We start from the raw sequence: 19,090 nt of genomic DNA on the forward strand, positions 1-19,090 counted from the left end.
GGTTACTGATGCTTGGTTGGTCTAACAGGCGGTGCATCATGTTTTGTGTCCTGTTGCCGCTCTCCGCCGTTACCTCTGTGCCTCGGGTTCTGTGTCTAGGGACGCACTTTGGATTGATGCAATTTACCTCATTCTCTGTAATGCGGGCTCGAGTCTCTCAGGTGGTCCACAGGGCTATCAAGTCTAACCAGCCTGCAGTCTACCCTCATGCCCATGATGTGCAGAAGTTTGCAGCTCTTGCTGCTGTCTTTGGTAACATGTCTTGGGTTGACATTCAGGCACGGGGGGTTTTGGAGGTCGAAAACTTCCTTGTTGCCTGTTATCTTGTTAACACTTTCGCGCTTTAGATTAGAGATAACTCATCGCCGTTTTTTCTTACGATTCCGCATAACAGCCTACTTTTCTCGTCCATCGAAAAAATATTTCTATAAATTCCATTTTTTTACCGAAATGGATGGGGATACTTTTGTTTTGAAGAGAATTTATTTGCGAATTTTTTGGTACCAGAATGAATATTATATCACATAAACTTCTATGAGTAAAAAAAAAAATACACAAAGTATGTTTGGTGGTGTGGCGAGCGTGTGGCAGTGGGTTCCCTTTAGCCGTTGATATATCCAACACGTGGGAAATATTTGTATGTGTTATGTATATGTCTGTGTAGGGAATTTTACTGCGAACACTGTCATACAAATTATAAAATGTTTCAACAAGTATAAACATGACAAACATCAAACAAACGAAAACAATGCGTTCGTTTCTGCCGCGAACGCATACTGAGCGACGTGGTTCTATATTTGGCGCTTCTCTTACACACATGCTTTGTACAAATGTTATACAGTTCATCTTATAGAAAATTTTATTGCGAACACATTGGTATAAAAAAGAAATACGTACATAGAAAAGTAGGGTCAGGAAACGTATAAACTTTCCAAGCATGATTTCCCCCGTGTTTTCGCCAGTGCGCTCGCGGCTAACTACTCTCCACTTCACACACTCTTGCGGGTGGGCAATTACCTATATTAAACATTCATATGCATATGTCCGTGTAGAGAATTTTATTGCGATTCCAATGATACCAAAATTAGCGATGTAGGACAACTGTAGGCTTCGCAACCATTAAGAGAGTGGAAACATTTTGTTGCTGTTTGGCGCTCTCGGCGAGTGAAATGCATAGTTTTTTATTTGGTGTTGATACTCCTTATGCTTGGGTGGCATTTTATAGGTATGCTCTTATAGACAATTTCATTGCGAACACAGTGATACCAAATTTAAATACGTGCGCCTTCAATTATTGTCAGGACAGTCAAAAGAGTGTACACTTTTTCGGTCTTACCGCGTAGGCGCGTGAAGTGCCGAAAGCATCTGGGGTATTTTTTTTTTTGAGCGCCGAGAGCGCGAAAGTGTTAACATTCCGGGTCCTCTGCAGCCTTGTATGGCTTTGGGGCGTCTGTTACGGCGAGCTGTCCCATCTTCGTCTTGAGGCATGGGGTAGTGCTGCCACCTCCCGGGTAAGTTCCTTTTCTGGGGGGAGCCCCGTCGGCTCCCCGGAGCTATCCCAGGCTGATATGCTAATGTCAGACTTTGGCATCAGTCATGTGTATGGAGTTCTTAGGCCTACCGGGGACCACGGCCAGAACCGGGCCCCCCTCAGAGAGGCAAGGGGAGCAATGGCCTATAGAAGCCCCCGTGTTAGTGGAAGCATTCTATGTCTGCCATCGACCGGAACAGGCACCCAGAAAGGTAAGCGCCCCAAAACAAACCCCTATTCTGGTTAAAATTGCTACCTAAAACCGAACTAGTGGATAGAACTCCCCAACCGAAAACAAGCAAACTAGTGTGACGTCACACACTGCCGCGCCGCTGTCTGCGCAGCTCCCCCCTCCCCGGGAGGGGGAAGGGGGAGCCCCAGACCCCCCGGGCCGGCTACCCACACCTCAGTTCTTGAGGCTGATGCTATAGGCGATGGTTGTGTGCTCTGGCTCCGGTGTCGCTACTGCACTGTGCTTTGCGTGTGGTGTTAGTTTTGTGGGTGCGAGAGCCAGGAGTTATCTTCAGTACTCGGGCTGCATGCGCCTAGGGCTGCCTTCCCTAGGTGCCCTGTAAGTACTGCCCTTGGGGCTTGGGGCCACCTTCCACAGGCTCCTCGGGGTCTGCCTCTGCTGGTCCGTTTTACCTTTCGGTTTTTCGGCCGCCTGTTGGGCTCTTGGGTGTTCTGTTCTCCCTTGTTACCGGCAGGTAAGAGGCAGTTTGCACTGGTAGGGGCGCAGGGTGCTGCTCAGCTTGTATTTCCCGACATCGCGGCCGGCTCTGTTCCTTGGGGTTCGCTGTCCTCTTGCGGGGTTTTGTTTTTCTTTTTGTTTTTGCCTGGTGGGGGGTTCTGTCATTTTATTCAGTTTGTTTTTGCCCTTCCACTGTTCTCATCGGTGGCGCCCCCTGCTAGGTCCCCGTGAGTGTACACGTCCCTGGGGTTCAGCTTTAGAAGTTTGCTTGGTAGTTTTGGGCGCCGGTTTGCAGCACCCTGCCTGGGACTACCTGAGCGCGAGTCCTCTTAAAGTAAACGCTCAGGACCCTGGGAATCCCCTAGGGGGCGCGTGGGTCCGATGGATGTGACCCCGGAGTCCCCACTCGCTGTGTGCGAGTTTGAGGGTTGCTCAGTCCCCTTGTCTCAGGGTGACCCTCATTGTTTTTGCCTCTGCCACGCTGCCTGTTGGGTCGGTGATACTTTCTACCCTGAGTCCTGTGAGTGTTGCTGCTTGCTTGTGACTCAATTTACCCAATCCTCTGATTCTATTCGGGTACAGGCGGCACGTGCGTTGCAGTCTAGGTTTCGTCTGTTGCAACGCGCTCGGTTGGTTGCTTCCCCGGATGCCCCGGGGCTGCCCCGCTTTGCTTTTCGAGACCCGGACTTGGGGGTGGGGGTCGCTTCGATCCTGGTTCAGTCCGCAACTCCTCGTCCTTCCCCTTCTGTTCGTTCTGGTCCCCCGCCCCTGCTTCCGGCCCCGAAGCGTCTGAGGGTTTCGGGGTCGGAGCAGGGGTTACTTGATCTCGAGACTCGGGCAGCTTCGGGGGTTGCCCCTTCCGGGGGGGCGGCAGAGGCATTCGAGTCTTGTCTCCCGGCCGAAGCTTCAGGGTCTGACCAGTGGGCCCCTCTTCCTCCAGCTTTTCCGGCTGCTCCGTCCTTGTCTTGTGGGGTCGGGGCTTGGGGAGAGGACTCGGCCTCGGGTCCTGTGGTGACGGACCTCGAGGCTGGGGAGGGGCTGACTTGGGGGCTTTGGGCCCCGCTGGACCCCGCCTGGGTTTTTCTTCCCACTGAGCGGGGCTTATTGTTACAAGGAGTGGGGTTTTCTTTCCCCCCCTCTGCGTACAAGTTGGATTTGGTGTAGGCCCCTCCCCGGGTACGGTTCCGTGTTCCCCCGGGTACGTCGGTTCCGTCCTTCCGGAGGTTTTCGGCTTATCGCATCCAACCTGGTGTGGTGCGAGCGGCCTTTGCAGCTTACCTCCTGCGTGACCCGGATTATGCCTCGGAAATGGATCCGTCCACGTTCAGGTTTGGGACTTCGTTCCCTTTCTGGCTCCGTTACGAGGTTCCGGAGTCGTCCTGGCTAGCAGACTGCCCCTTGTTTGGTCTGGATTCCTGGCATTCCTTCTGTCGTTCCCGCGCGCTGGAGTGGCGGGAAGCTTCCACGGTGCTTCAGGTTTTCCTGGGGGTGAACTTGAGTACCTGAATGAGTGCTTGTTTGCCCCTGCCCTTCCCCGCGATGTGGGCGTTATTCAGCTCCATGTGCAGGTTCCCTCCCTTTCGGCGGCGCTCGTGGCGGAGGACTTGCGCGCTCGGGGCCTTTTGTGTTCGGCCTTGCGGTTCTTTTCCCTCCTGGAGCTGTCTTCGGATTGGCTCGTGGAGGATGTGGGGACGCTTGGGTCCGTCCCGGGGTCCGGCACCTTGTCCTCGGCTGCGCGTTCGTCGGCTGCCTTGTTGAAGCTGTTCACGCCGATTTTGCGGGATGCGGTTTCCCTGTTCTATGCTTCCCGTCTCGCGTGTCAGCAGGCGGTGCTGGGTTCCTCCATGGGATCTGCTTGGGCTCTGGCTCTTAGGCGTTCTTCACCTTTTTGTCCTCTCCTGTTTGGGGAGTCGGCCGTGGACAGTTTATTCAGGCTGCGTCGGCGGCTTGTCGTCCGATGTCGGACTTGTTGGTTTTCCGGGGGTCCCGGGGTGGGTCTTCCCGGAAAGGTCGTGCCAGGGCTCGGGGTTCCTCTCGTCGTGGTAGGCCTCTGGTGTCAGGTTTGGGGTTGGCTCCTCCTGCGGACCCTCCCTCGTCTGGTCGGCGCGGTGTTCGCGCTGTGCGGGGTTCTGGGTCTCGTAGGGGTCGCCGGCCCTTTCGCGGTTTGCCCCTTTGACGGGGCGATGGGGGGGCGGCTTGCGCTGTTCGCCCGCGCCTGGTCCCACGATTCGTGGGCCTTTCGGGTCGTGTCTCGCGGCCTGCGGTGGCGTTGGGTGGCCCCTCCCCTCTTTGGGGGGTCGGGGCTGGCAGGGCAGGCTTCTTCCCCTGCGCTCTGTCGAGTCGTCTTGGAGTGGGTACGCTTGGGCGTCGTCGAAACGACGTCGTCCCTCAGATGGGTTTCCCGTCTGTTTCCGGTTCCGAAACGGGACTGCGCGGACCTGCGGTTCATTCTGGACTTGTCCCGTCTGAACCCCTGGGTTCATTGCCCCTCCTTTCGGATGACTACGCTGTCTCAGGTTCGGCTCCTCTTGGAGCCGGGAGCTTGGATGGTGTCCCTGGACCTCCGGGACGCTTATTGGCATGTCCCGATTCATCCGCGGTTCAGGGACTGGCTCGGTTTTGTAGTGGGGCGTCTGAGTTACCGCTTTCGTTGTCTCCCGTTCGGGTTGAACCTGGCACCTCGCGTGTTCACACGCCTTACACGGGTTGTGGTGGCTCGTTTGCGTCTCCTAGGTGTTCGAATGTTGGCCTACCTCGACGACTGGCTGGTTTGGGCTCCCAGCCAGTCAGCTTGCTTGCTAGCCAGGGATTTGGTTCTTTCCCAGCTCGCCGGGTTCGGGTTCTTGGTGAACTGGAGGAAGTCCCATCTGGTTCCCTCTCAGGTTCGGACATGGCTGGGTCTCGTGTGGGACTCTCGAACCGCCTCCTTGTCTCTCCCTCCGGAGTCTCTCCTGCGGCTGCGGTCCCGCCTTCGTCTGTTTCTGGAGGGCCCTCGGGTCACCCGGCGGTTGCTCGAGGGGCTGTGCGGGAGCCTGAACTTCGCGATGGTGGTCTACCCGCCGGGTCGGGTTTGGCTTCGACGGCTGTTCTGGTTCCTTCGGGGTTCCCCCTTCCGCCTCTCTCGCGATCGCAGAGTTCGACCCCCGGGGGACTTGCGTCGGTTGCTGCGTCACCGGTTTCCTCTTCGGGTTTTTCGGGGTTCAGTGCCTTGGCGCCTACCCGAGCCCTCGCTCGATGTGTACACGGATGCGTCGTCTCGGCTGGAGTTTTGTGACCAGTGCTCACCAGGCCGGCCCAGGGCGTTGGGATCCGTCCTTCCGTTGAGCTCACAGTACGGTGCGGGAGTTCGCGGCAGTGTGGTTTGCTCTGGGGAGGATTCGGGTGGCCCGCGGATCGACGATTCGGCTCCATTCGGACTGCTCTCCGGTGGTTCATTGCCTGAACCGCGGGGGTTCGATGCGGTCCTTGTCTCTTTGGGGTTGGTCGCTTCGGGTGACTCGTCTGCTGAGTTCTCGGGGTTTGGCTCTCCTGGCGGTTCACGTACGGGGCGTGTCCAACGTCTTGGCCGACGCCCTGTCTCGCTTCGTTCCTCTCTCCACGGAGTGGACGGTCGACGACGAGTCCTTCCTTTGGCTTTGCCAGACGTTCGGGCGCCCCGAGGTGGACCTCTTCGCGTCGGCGTGGTCGCGGCGTCTTCCCGTTTATGCGGCGCCCTTCCCCGATTGCGAGGCCGTCGGGGTCGATGCCTTTCGGCTCGACTGGACGAGGTGGGGGTTCCTGTATCTCTTTCCCCCGGTTCGGCTGTTGCTCCAGGTCCTGACTCGCTTAGAGACTTACCGGGGGAGAGTTGTCCTTCTGGCCCCTTGGTGGCCGGCCCAGCCTTGGTTTCAGGCGCTGGTTGCTCGGTGTCCGAACCCGAGGGTTTTTCCCGCGGCTCCGCCTCTTTCAGCAGATCGGGCCGGTATGTCACGTAGCTGGTTCGATCTTCTCCTCGAGTCTTCGCGTATGGTTTTTTTGACTCGAGTCTATCATCATCTCTATGGTGATCAGGTGGCCTCCTTGTTGGTGTCCCACCTGAGGGCTTCTTCTCGGTGGCAGTATGCAGTTTTCCTGGCGGTCCTTCCGTTTCTTTTTGCGTCTTTGTCGTGTTAGCTCCTTGTCTGTTCGGGTGGTCTTGTCCTTCCTCTCGTGGTTGTTTCAGGACCGTCATCTTATGCCTAACACTGTCGCTTCGTATCGTGCGGCGCTGGCGGAGCCGCTTCAGCTTGCTTTCGGTATCGATGTTACGTCTGCGCCGTTTCGCAAGCTGTCTCGTGCATTGTTTCACCTCCGGCCTGCTCATGCGTCGCCTGAGCCGTCCTGGTCTTTGGACAGAGTGCTCGCTTTCCTTTCATCTCCTCGTTTCGTTGTGGCCCCTTCGGTCCAGGATTGTTTTTCCAAGGCACTTTTCTTGTTGGCTTTGGCCTCTGGGGGTCGGGTAGGGGAGCTTCATGCTCTCCTCCGGCGCAGGGGTTTCTGCTCTTTTGGTCGTGGTGATAGTTTTGTTCGTTTGCAGCCGTCTCCTTCTTTTCTGGCGAAGAATGAGACTGCTGCGTTCCGGAGGGGTCCATGGGTGGTTGATGCTTGGTTGGTCTGGCCGGGGGTGCATCATGTTTTGTGATCGGCGGTTGCAGCCAGTTGTCTCGGCTTCGAGTTGAGGGGTGAGCGACGACCGCCTCCCGGGTAAGTCCCTCTTTTTCTGTCTGTGGGTAGTTAGCTCCGGGGAGCCGACGGGGCTCCCCCCAGAAAACCAGCGTTGAATGTAATGAAACGCCATTTTCTGGGTGAGTCCCGGAGGCTCCCCGGCATCCCTCCCTCCCTCCGGTCGGCGGTTTTTCGCGTTTTTGACATCCAGCCTCAAGAACTGAGGTGTGGGTAGCCGGCGCGGGGGGTCTGGGGCTCCCCCTTCCCCCTCCCAGGGAGGGGGGAGCTGCGCAGACAGCGGCGCGGCAGTGTGTGACGTCACACTAGTTTGCTTGTTTTCGGTTGGGGAGTTCTATCCACTAGTTCGGTTTTAGGTAGCAATTTTAACCAGAATAGGGGTTTGTTTTGGGGCGCTTACCTTTCTGGGTGCCTGTTCCGGTCGATGGCAGACATAGAATGCTTCCACTAACACGGGGGCTTCTATAGGCCATTGCTCCCCTTGCCTCTCTGAGGGGGCCCGGTTCTGGCTGTGGTCCCCGGTAGGCCTAAGAACTCCATACACATGACTGATGCCAAAGTCTGACATTAGCATATCAGCCTGGGATAGCTCCGGGAAGCCTCCGGGACTCACCCAGAAAATGGCGTTTCATTACATTCAACGCTGGTTTTTTACTTACCTGTGGGTATATAGCTTCAGGGAGCCATCGTGGCTTCCCTCAGAAAACCAGCGTTAAATGTAATGAAACTCCATTTTCTGGGTTGATCCCCGGAAGCTTCCAGACACCCTCTCTCCCTCCAGTCAGCGGTTTGTTATCGGTCTCTGAACTGCCAGAGTCAGCACTGGAGCTGCCTCAACAGAGCGCCCTCTTGGGGGAGAGGGGAGGGGGTTACTAACGAGCGGGCACGCTGGTTGAGTGGATATAAGCTTGCTTGTTGTTTTCTCCTGGGGAGGAGTTCATGGCCTGTTTGGTCTTGGGTTGCAATGTTTTACCAGTAGGGGATTTGTATTGGTTCACTTACCTTTGTGGGTGATACCCCCCAGTCAATGGCAGACATGACATACTCTCACAAAGTGGAGTGCTCATATGCCATTGCTCCCTGCACCTCTGAGGAAACTAGGTTCTGGCTCGTGGCTTCCGGTAGGCATAAGGACTCCAGTAACTGATGCTCTAGACTAATATGGTGGATATCAGTCCAATAGCTTCAAGGAGCCTCTGGGGGGTCAACCCAGAAAATGGTGTTTCATTACACTCAATGCTAGTTTTTTTTTTTTTTTTTTTTTTTTACCTTATCCTGTAATACTTCTACAGTTTTCCTTGCTCGAGCACTACCCCCCCCCCCCCCCCCCCCACCCTATAGCAGCAGGGATTGGGGGTAATAATTATATCATTTGAGCTGTTGAGTATCTTTAACCAGAAATTGATTGCCTAATAGTATGTTTTTATTGTGATCTTTCATATTTCCTTAGTTGTTATATTTTTAAATTTAAATTTCTATTGGCTGCATTGCTCGGAATGATAGAGGGGGGTATGTTAATGTACCAGATATCATTGTACCATTTGGCTCTGTGGCACAAGTCACATGTTGTAAAGCAAGCTTCAGTGGGGGAAGTGTAAGATTTTATAAAACTTTGAGCCAAATGTAGTCGAGTAAAGGCTCTTCTTCCCTAAAGGCAGCCACCTTGGCATGTTGTGGATGATTTGAAGTCTGTTTCTCAGAAAGCCATGCCAGTGGAGCTTGCTCCAGATAAGGCTTCCTATGCTAGACTGATTTCTGAAGAGGTTACTGACTAAGTCATTTTTAATGGTAATATCTACTACTGTAATGGCGGTAACCCAGAGGCACATTGGAACACCTCTTCCTGGAGACATTTATATATCAACATGTCAAGCAGGCCACAAGAATGAGGGAAGGGGATGTTCCGTCAACACTGGGTCTAATATTCACCAGGAAAGAGGAAGAGATATTTGACATCCAGTACCTTCCTCTCTTGGGAAAAGTGATCATGTCCTGTTGGAAATTAAATATGCTTTGCGAATGTAATCTAGAAGAGAATGGGTTTGTAACAGCCGATAAACTAGATTTCAAGAGAGGACACTTTAGGGAACTTTGAAATTTTTTTAATGAGTTTAATTGGACAGACATTTGCTAGGCAAGGAAGTAAATGAGATTGTACAGTATGCCAAATTTTGCAAAATATACAATGAAGGAAAACAAACCTTAACCCTTTGATGGTGCAGTGGTCTATATCCTTGGCTCACATCCCACGAATCTGGATTCGGAGAGAGAGAGCCAGTGAGACCCAGCCAGGGCTTTAAATAACTTGGGTTGGGGCACATTGGAATGGTCTTGTGACAATGATCTACAAGCTGTGTGGATATGCTGTTCAACTCACTAATTGACCAAACTATAAGCCAGAGACAACTCTCTGCCATTTCAGATAGCAATTATATGAAGTATAAATTTTAACATGATATACTAACTATACAGTAGTGACAAAAGAGATGTAATTTACAGAAGCGTAAAATATAGCATACAAATGACGTGCTTAATGAGGAATTACGTACTCATTAGTATTTTACTGTGATGACAGTGCTTTGTTATTGCAAAGAAGAGATTTTCCACATAAATAAAACAGAAGAGTTGATATAAGTACAAATACTGTGAAAACAATATGGCATTAGAAGAACTTTTCTTGGATGTATGTAGTGCTGTACTATTAGGTGACCTCTATGTAGCTCAGGGGCTAGTGCAATCAGTTCACAGCCGATTAGACCCAAATTGTATTCTCAGGTATGGTAAGATGTTTAGGCATGCTTTCTTTAACCTGATGCCTTTGTTAACTTAGCAGTAAATTGGTATCTGGGAGTTAGTCGACTGTTTGTGCAGTCCTGGGAAGGGTCATGCATTGGCCTCAGGGAAAGGCCATTGATGAAGGGAAACCGGAAACCAGGAAAAGATCACAAACTTTGGCGACTAATCTAAAGTACAATATTAAACTACTGAATCCCATTGTGAGGTGATGGCCACTGAGAAATAGAGCAGTTGACTCCCTTAAACCCCAAGTACCCTGCAGTTAACATGTGTGTCAGATGTGAAGGTGTTGGTGCATTTTGTATTCTCCACCTCTGCACCTGCAGGTGAATTATTCACTCCTGATCATACCTGGATATTAAGACCAAGATGGGAAGGTTTTGTACTGATGCTCCCAAAGTCAGTCAGTTGATGTTTAGTACACTAATATGGCAGACCTGATTATTTTTAAATAACAAAGAGCTTTCTTAATAATAATAACAATAATTTTTTTTATAAAATGCACAAAGGAAGATGTTAGTGGTTATTTAGTAGGTACAATAATTGTATATCACATGAAACTACAAATTCTGCACAGTGTTTTGGGCATTAAACGTGGAGAAGCTAAGAAAACTGAAGGTAATGTTGGGAAACAATTGAACCTGCATAATATGCCGTGCGAGGTGCTGCACGGTACACTGTGCCGTGTACATTGCACGACACTGAGGATCAAAGTGAACCTGATGGGGTGAAACACCTCATTGGTAATTTATTATAAACCTCCAGCATAAAATGTGGACTAATACATTATTAATCATTCAACAGAACTGTTGATGCCTTTGCTGTAACTTGGAGATGGGGGTTTAACCCTTGAAATATACACATTATCATAAGAAGATCAACCCATGGTGCACATGTCATCCAAAGATGGAGTTTGAAGCATTTGAAACTCCTACTGGAACACTGCTCCCAATCAGTATTTGAGGCCTCCAGTAAACATTTACATTCTAGACAAGTTAACATTTTTGGAACATTTCCCCCTATACTCAGGGCAGGGTTTCTGACAATATAGGAAAATTTTTCTTCTATTCCCCCTCCCCTTTTCTTTCCCCTCCCCTTTTCTTTCCCCTCCCCTTTTCTTTCCCCTCCCCTTTTCTTTCCCCTCCCCTTTTCTTTCCCCTCCCCTTTTCTTTCCCCTCCCCTTTTCTTTCCCCTCCCCCTCCCCCTCCGTAGAGATAATGCTTGATTTATCCTATGCGCATTTCAAGGGTTAAGTATCTTACGCGAGTATTTGTGCTGAATAATTGCTCTGATTTATCTCTGGGCTCCTGACCAAATCCTAATTAATTTTGAATCTGTACTAATCCTGTCATTTAAGCAGTATGATTTAATTATGTTCTGGTGCTGCTACATTTGTCCATGAACCTGCATACTCTAGGAGGACGCAGGGTTCCGAGCCTCCCAAAAGTAAGTAAGTCTACTACCGTTGATAAAAATGGCTGGTAGTGTGTACCAACATCTGCACGGTCAACTCCTTCTCAGGAGAGGGGTATACAATGTCCAAAATGGCTATACACATGGTTTCAAACCTTTTAGATAATATATGCACATTAATCCTTGAACTATGCAGCTATTTAAGAGTAGAAAATTGAGGTGTACCTGACTAAAAATAGTTAAGCAAATGGTAAAAAAAAGTACAATGGGATTGGAACACAGGAGGCACTCGCAGATAGCAATTGGAGCAATGTGAGGATTAAATAATGAATGGATACTGGTAATTATAAAATATGCTTTGTATTTGTTTTTCAGTACAGTATTTTGAAGGTCCATTAGATTAAATAATCATTTTATGCCTCGGGACAGGCCTGATGACAAGAAACACCTGGTAACGAAGATCCTTCCCAATCGTGCAGCTCGTATCCTCCGTGCATCTCTAGAGAGCCTCTGTGAGAGGATCATTAAGTTCGAGAGGTCTCTACAGCAACATCTCAAGTCACAAAAAATTGAACCTGATGGCAGCATTGATTCTGATTTCAAAATGAAGAGAAAAGAGGTATTCTATGATTTTTATTTTATTAATTTATTTTTTCTCAGCATATTGTCGTGATTTAATGGGTCCTGAAGCACAGTGGTCTACATCCTTCACTCATAACTAAGGGATTTGGGTTGAATACTCAGACAGGATAAACATTTGGGCTCCTTTCCTTTCTCTTAATGCCTTTGTTCATCTTGGAGTTGGGCAACTGTTGTGGGTTGCATCCTGGGGAAGGTCACTTGATGGTATAGGGGGAACCCTCGTTAAGCCTAAGTACAGGCTTCTTGTCCCAACATCAGGAATTATACACTGATACTAGTTCTGAAGATGAATGCATGTTTTCTCTCACAAATTTGAAACAAGTACTCACCTAATTGTGCTTGCGGGGGTTGAGCTCTGGCTCTTTGTTCCCGCCTCTCAACTGTCAATCGACTAATGTACAGGTTCCTGAGCCTACTGGGCTCTATCATATCTACACTTGAAGCTGTGTATGGAGTCAGCCTCCACCACATCACTTCCTAATGCATTCCATTTGTCTACTACTCTGACACTGAAAAAATTCTTTCTAACGTCTCTATGGCTCATTTGGGCATTCAATTTCCAGTGTGTGTGTGTCATTACCCAAGTGTAGTTACAGGATGAGAGCTACGCTCGTGGTGTCCCGTCTTCCCAGCACTCTTTGTCATATAACGCTTTGAAACTACTGACGGTCTTGGCCTCCACCACCTTCTCACCTAACTTGTTCCAACCGTCTACCACGCTGTTTGCGAAAGTAAATTTTTTTATATTTCTTCGGCATCTGTGTTTAGTTTAAATCTATGACCTCTTGTTCTTGAAGTGCCAGGTCTCAGGAAATCTTCCATATCAATTTTATCAATTCCTGTTACTATTTTGTACGTAATGATCATATCACCTTTTTCTTCTGTCTTCTTGTTTTGGCATATTTAATGCCTCTAACCTCTCCTTGTAGCTCTTGCCCTTCAGTTCTGGAGCCACTTAGTAGCATATCTTTGCATCTTTTCAAATTTGTTGATGTGCTTCTTTAGATATGGGCACCACACAACCGCTGCATATTCCAGCTTTGGCCTAACAAAAGTCGTGAACAATTTCTTTAATATTTTACCATCCGTGTATTTAAAAGCAGTTCTGAAGTTAGAAAGTGTAGCATAGGCCCCTCGCACAATGTTCTTAATGTGATCCTCAGGTGATAGTTTTCTATCTTGAACTACCCCTAGGGTAGTTCAAGATAGTAGTAGTTCTTTAGTTCTAGTAGTTCTTAGGTAGTAGTTCTTTAGGGAGCCGGTCGGCCGAGCGGACAGCACGCTGGATTTGTGATCCTGTGGTCCTGGGTTCGATCCCAGGCGCCGGCGAGAAACAATGGGCAGAGTTTTTCACCCTATGCCCCTGTTACCTAGCAGTAAAATAGGTACCTGGGTGTTAGTCAGCTGTCACAGGCTGCTTCCTGGGGGTGGAGGCCTGGTCGAGGACCTGGCCGCGGGGACACTAAAAAGCCCCGAAATCATCTCGAGATAACCCCTAGATCTCTTTCTTTATCAGACTTCTTTAAAAGTTTCTCACATAATTTTAGGTTGTGTGGGGTCTATGTTCTGCTATTCCACATTCCATAACCCAGCATTTATTTACATTAAATTTCATTTGCCAAGTGGTGCTCCATATACTTATTCTGTCAAAATCTTCTTGAAGGGCATGACAATCATCTGAGTTACTTATCATTCTTATTATCTTAGCATCATCAGCAAACATGTTTATATAATTCTGTATTCCATCTGGTAGATCGTTTATGTAGACACTGAACATTATTGGTGCAAGACCTGAACCCTGTGGTACTCCGCTTATGACATTTCTCCAGTCCGATACACTTCCTCTTATTACTGCCCTCATTTTTTGATCAGAAAATTTTTCATCCATGTTAGAAGCTTACCTGTCACCCCTCCAATGTGTTCCAGTTTCCTGAACAACCTCTTATGTGGAACTCTGTCAAAAGCCTTTTTTAGGTCCAGATAGATGCAGTCAACCCAACCATCCCTTTCCTTTAATCTCTGTGGCTCGATCATAGAAACTGAGTAAATTTGTTACATAGGATCTTCCAGATCGAAAACCATACTGTCTGTCTGATATTATATCGTTTGTCTCCAGGTGTTCTACCCATTTAGTTTTAATTATTTTTTCCAATATTTTGACTATTACACTTGTCAACAATACAGGTCTATAATTGAGGGGGTCTTCCCTGCTGCCACTTTTGCAGATTGGAACTATGTTAGCCTGTTTCCACACATCTGCTATGACTCCTGTTCACAGGGATGCCTGAAAAATCAGGTGAAGTGGAATGCTGGGCTCGGATGCACATTCTCTCAGAACCCATGGTTAAACTCCATCTGCGCCAACTGCTTTGTTCTTACTTAGCTCCTTGAGCATATTTTCTACTTTGTCTCTAGACACCTCTATGTGCTTTGTTATTCCCTGGAATTGTTATTTTGTCTGGTTCTCTGAAGATTTCATTTTGTACAAACACACTTTGGAACTTTTCGTTTAATGTTTCACACATTTTCTTTTCATTTTCCGTGAATCTGTTCCCCATTTTCAACCTCTGGATATTGTCTTTTACCTGCATAGTACTTGCCTATCTGTGCCTGTGGAGGTTGAGCTTTGGCTCTTTGGTTCCATCTCTCAACAGTCAGTTGACTGGTGTTTATATTTGTGTTGATTAATGGTTACTCTCCCAGTTTTGTACTTTGCTACTGCACATTCTTTGTTGTCTATGATATTCTTATATTATATTACATTATTAACACTGGTGGTTCAGCTTCTCCACGCATTTCCATCTATAAACATTCCAGGCTCCACGGCCGCTCACGAGCCACTCGGCAATGAGAAAAATGTTTACTATTCCTCTATGCTTTCTAAGTTATATCTTGGCTTATAACTTTAAATTTGGTGTCAAAATGTAGTCACATTAATTCCCTAGAGAACAGAGGCAAAAACAAGTGTACTATATTTACAATGGTGACCAAACCAAATGTCAGGAGATGAAGAAACGACGATATTTTGTTCCCTCCTGGTCCATTATTAAGTCGTGTGTGTATTTACTATGGATTCTGTATGACAGTGATGAATATGTGTTTATGAACAGCAATTTGGACAACACATTTTAGCGTCATTATAACATTTACTGTCACAGTATGAACGATGCATTTAAGTGTCCTTGGAATGCAAAAGTATTAATTAACACTCTTTTGCATTCCAATGACAAAGTATATATCATCCAATGCAAACAATTGCTTTATTTTTATCTATGAAGATAGGCTATTTAACACCTTGTCTAGATCTTTGCTTTATTAAGACATGTGAATTTGCTGTATAGATATTTAAGTTATTGTATTCTTATTGCCTGGCCTGGGGTTAGGACTACCAGGTGACTTGCCTGGTCTAAGAGACTGTGTAGGTAGAGAGGCTGCCCGTCTCTTTCCAAGATGCTTGACTTACACAAGCAGACGATTACCAGCATCCAGGGTTTCTCTTCCTTCTTAAGGGCTTCCAATTTTGCCTTTTCTCTATTTTTAATTCAAGTACAGTGTGGGTTGGGGTAGTTTTCAGCCATGCTAGTGTGACTTTTTCTCTGCATTTGCAGTGGGTTTAAATTTTTTGTTTCCACTAAGGTTTTTAACATAAAACAAATTCACTGTATACAATGAAATCACAGTATGTACTGTAGTGTGATGTATCTGAGAAAATAATTTGCAGCATTGTGATGTAATTGAACTCTCATCTCTGGTCATCCCAGATGCATGCATTACCCACTAGACTGCAGTGCCGTGGTTGTGCTGCTTTCAAGTACATCGTGGTCTATTGGGTAATGCATGTACCTGAGACCTGACACAAGTTATTCTGGGTGACCCGAGACACAAGTTCTGACAGTGTTTTTTTTTTTTTTTTTTTTCGTTGCCGTGCTTTGTACTGTAGTCATAATGTTCTGTAACTTATGAGAATCTATTTTTGTTTTGACTCATAAACCTCAATATTGTTTCAGCAACAACTTGACGTGGAGATCCAGGAAGCATTCCTGCGCTTCACTGCGACAATACTTAAAGGCTACAGTGCCTACTTGCTGCCAATTGTCTCCGCTAAAGCTGGCGCTGCTTGCGATACGTCGTCATTATTTGATCTTGATGGTAAGAAGAAAACTGTGGTATTGTTTCAAGATAAAATAGTTTGTGTAACAATCATGTGTTGAATAAGATTGCTTATTACATACCTGCGGTACTGTCGGTTTGTATTCTTGCCTCACCTTCACAAGTTCTTTTCCATTTATAAGCAGCTAGACTGTGTATTAGTTTGATTTGATAAGAGCGGTTACTGGGAAGATGTCATTTTCAATAAAGTTGCTCTCATCCAGTAAAGTGGAACCTCGATTCAGTGAATCTTCGGTTGGAACGCGCACTTTCCAGGCTGGATATGCTCGCCCGATTTGATGAACTGAGAGTTTGCTGAAGCAGAGGATGTGTGGATTTGCTTAAGATGTTGGGACAGAGTTCACAGACTGTTGGAAAAGTTGCCCATCATATCATAGGGTAAAATATTAAATACAAATTTGGTCCACCAGGCTGTTGCTTGGAGCGGCCCGCAGGCCCACATACCCACCACAACCCGGTTGGTCCGGAACTTCTTTTAGAAAACAGTCTAGTTTTCTCTTGAAGATATCCACAGTCCCTAAGGTGAACAAGGAAGAAAAAACACCCTAGCACACAAAGGGTGGCCGAAAACCAAGCAATAAACAGCCTAACAGAGGCAGAGCCCAAGGAACTTGTGGATGGTAACCTCAAGCCCCAAGGGCAGTACTTGCAGAGCACCTAGGGAAGGAAACCCTAGGCGCATGCAGCCCGAGTACTTGAGAATCACTCCCGGCTCACGCACCACCTAGCAGACAGTCACCACACACTAGGTACAGTGCTGAAACAACCACCGGAGCCGGACCACACGACTGTTGCTTCTAACATCAGCCTTAGAACTGATGGGTGGATAGCCGGCGTGGGGGTCTGCGGCTTCCCCTTCCCCCCTCCCTGGGAGGGGGAAGGGGAAGCCACACATCGCCGTGTTGCGTAGACAGCGGTGCGGTGATGTGTGACGTCATCATCGTTTGCTCGTTTCTTTCAGGGGTAGTTCTATCCACTTGTTCGGCTTTTGGTAGCAATATTTTCACCAGAATAGGGGTTTGTTTTGGGATGCTTTCCTTTCTGGGTGCCAGACCCGGTCGATGGCAGACATAGAATGCTTTCAACCACACAGGGGTTTCTATAGGCCATTGCTCCCCATGCCTCTCTGAGGGGGTCAGGTTCTGGCTCGTGGTCCCCGGTAGGCCCACAGAACTCCATACACATAACTGATGCCAAAGTCTGACATTAGCATATCAGCCTAGTAAGCTCTGGGGAGCCTCCGGGTCACACCCAGAAAATGGTGTTTCATTACATTCACCGCTGTTTTTTTCTATATGCAACTGAAGAAAGTTTTGTTCAGTAAAATATGAGCCCTCTTTCCTTTGAAAATGTCTCTATCTTTGTATATCTGTCTCATGCTATGCCTTATCCTTGTATATCTTTCAGTATCCTCTGGCAACTTCCCATCCTTGAGGGAGTAGCCACAGTTTTTTATTGGATTACCTTGGGGTTACCTTGAGGTGATTCCGGGGCTCGGTGACCCCGTGGCACGGTCGTCGACCAGGCCTCCTCATTGCTGGACTGGTCAACCAGGCTGTTGGACGCGGCTGCTCGCAGCCTGACGTATGAGTCACAGCCTGCTTGATCAGGTTTCCTTTGGAGATGTTTGTCAAGTTCTCTCTTGAACACTGAGGGGTCGGCCAGTTATGCCCCTTATGTGTAGTGGAAGCGTGTTGATAGTCTCGGGCCTCTGATGTTGATAGTTCTCTCTCGGAGTACCTGTTGCACCTCTGCTCTTCAACGGGGGTATTCTGCACATCCTGCCATGTCTTCTGGTCTCATGTGGTGTTATTTCTGTGTACAGGTTTGGGACTAGCCCCTCTAATATTTTCCATGTGTAAATTATTATGTATCTCTCCCGCCTGCGCTCAAGAGAATACAGGTTTAGGCTCTTTAGTCGGTCCCAGTAGTTTAGATGTTTTACTGAGTGAATTCTAGCAGTAAAGGATCTCTGCATGCTCTCTAGGTCAGCAATTTTCTCCAGCTTTGGAGCCAAAGAGCTAATTGCAGATAGCTATTCAAGCCATCTAAGGCTTAAGTTTTGAAGTACTAACAGTAATTGTTGCTTTGTGGAATTTTTAATTGATAAACATCTTCCAAGTTTTTCATACATACCTACCCCTGTATCGTGAGAGTCTAACTCACTCAGTCTAGCTTAAAAATGATATGTTTGTGAGTTTCAATTAGGGGCTGGCTAAGGAATGCTACACTTGCTGAATGATACATTTATATCACTCTTGTTGGCTTTGGTTTTCTTGATAAGAATGTGTTATGATTTTCACAGGCTTTTCAAAGCATTTGCCATTCAGTTGCTTGCTAAGCATGCATCATCATGTGACCTGGATTATGTTCAGTTGATCAGGGCAACATTCTGGTATTGGTGCCCATTGCATCCCAAGTGTTGGACTCTCACTAAATGCTCATTTCTCTGTCTGGTCACTTATGTTGCCCATCACCAGATGGTGCATTTAACGGATCTCTAACCGTGTCCATGGAGGACAGAAGGATATGTATATATGCTGGTTAGCATTGTAAATGTGTGGCCATGACTGTGGTAGAAAAAACAAACATATGGTGGCACCATGCAACTCCAGGGTTCCCAGACTACCATGCTTTCTCCATACATTATATTATAGGAAAGCCTTTTAATGTGTGAATTTGCTCTTACATCTTATCATGTTTATTTGATAAGGCCCTAAGATGGACCGGTGCAATTTTTTCAGTTTTTTCGCCATTGTTGTTCTTGCAATCAAAGATCATGTACTCGGTGATATTTGTGTGTTTACATGGATGATGGGTGCTCTTTCTGTACCTTCCACCAACCTTTCCGAGCTATATTTTAAATTGGCCTGCTCCCTCCTTTCTTATCCCTCCTGTTTGCAGCATGTTTCATGTGTTTTGGAAAGAATATAATAGTAGAAATCTGGGGAGGTTATGTTGGCGATTATGCTGTCATCTGTGGAGACTAGGGTTACTACTCTCTTGGGTAGCCACAAGTGGACACCTTGTTTAACAATGATATGTCATCAAAGGGGAAAAATGTTACACTGGTTTTAGTTTTTATGAAATACTCTGGGGCGGTCATTATAGGCAGTATTGAGTTTGTCTTCGTTGCCCTTCTAGCA

The 19,090-nt window shown here is 47.7% G+C and overlaps 1 protein-coding gene across 11 annotated transcripts in view; it reads left to right on the plus strand.

The window, feature by feature from the left end:
• Crag (DENN domain-containing protein Crag) overlaps window positions 1-19,090 on the plus strand; it is a 137,389-nt gene that overhangs the window by 38,927 nt on the left and 79,372 nt on the right. For all 11 annotated transcript variants that reach the window (XM_045754543.2, XM_069337114.1, XM_069337118.1 and 8 more), the window contains exons 10-11: window positions 11,562-11,751; window positions 15,782-15,923. In XM_045754543.2, coding sequence (XP_045610499.2) covers window positions 11,562-11,751; window positions 15,782-15,923 — 332 coding nt within the window. The remainder of the gene's footprint in view (window positions 1-11,561; window positions 11,752-15,781; window positions 15,924-19,090) is intronic.

The sequence above is a fragment of the Procambarus clarkii genome, chromosome 37, assembly GCF_040958095.1.
Source record: "Procambarus clarkii isolate CNS0578487 chromosome 37, FALCON_Pclarkii_2.0, whole genome shotgun sequence".
NCBI classification, from domain to species: domain Eukaryota; kingdom Metazoa; phylum Arthropoda; class Malacostraca; order Decapoda; family Cambaridae; genus Procambarus; species Procambarus clarkii.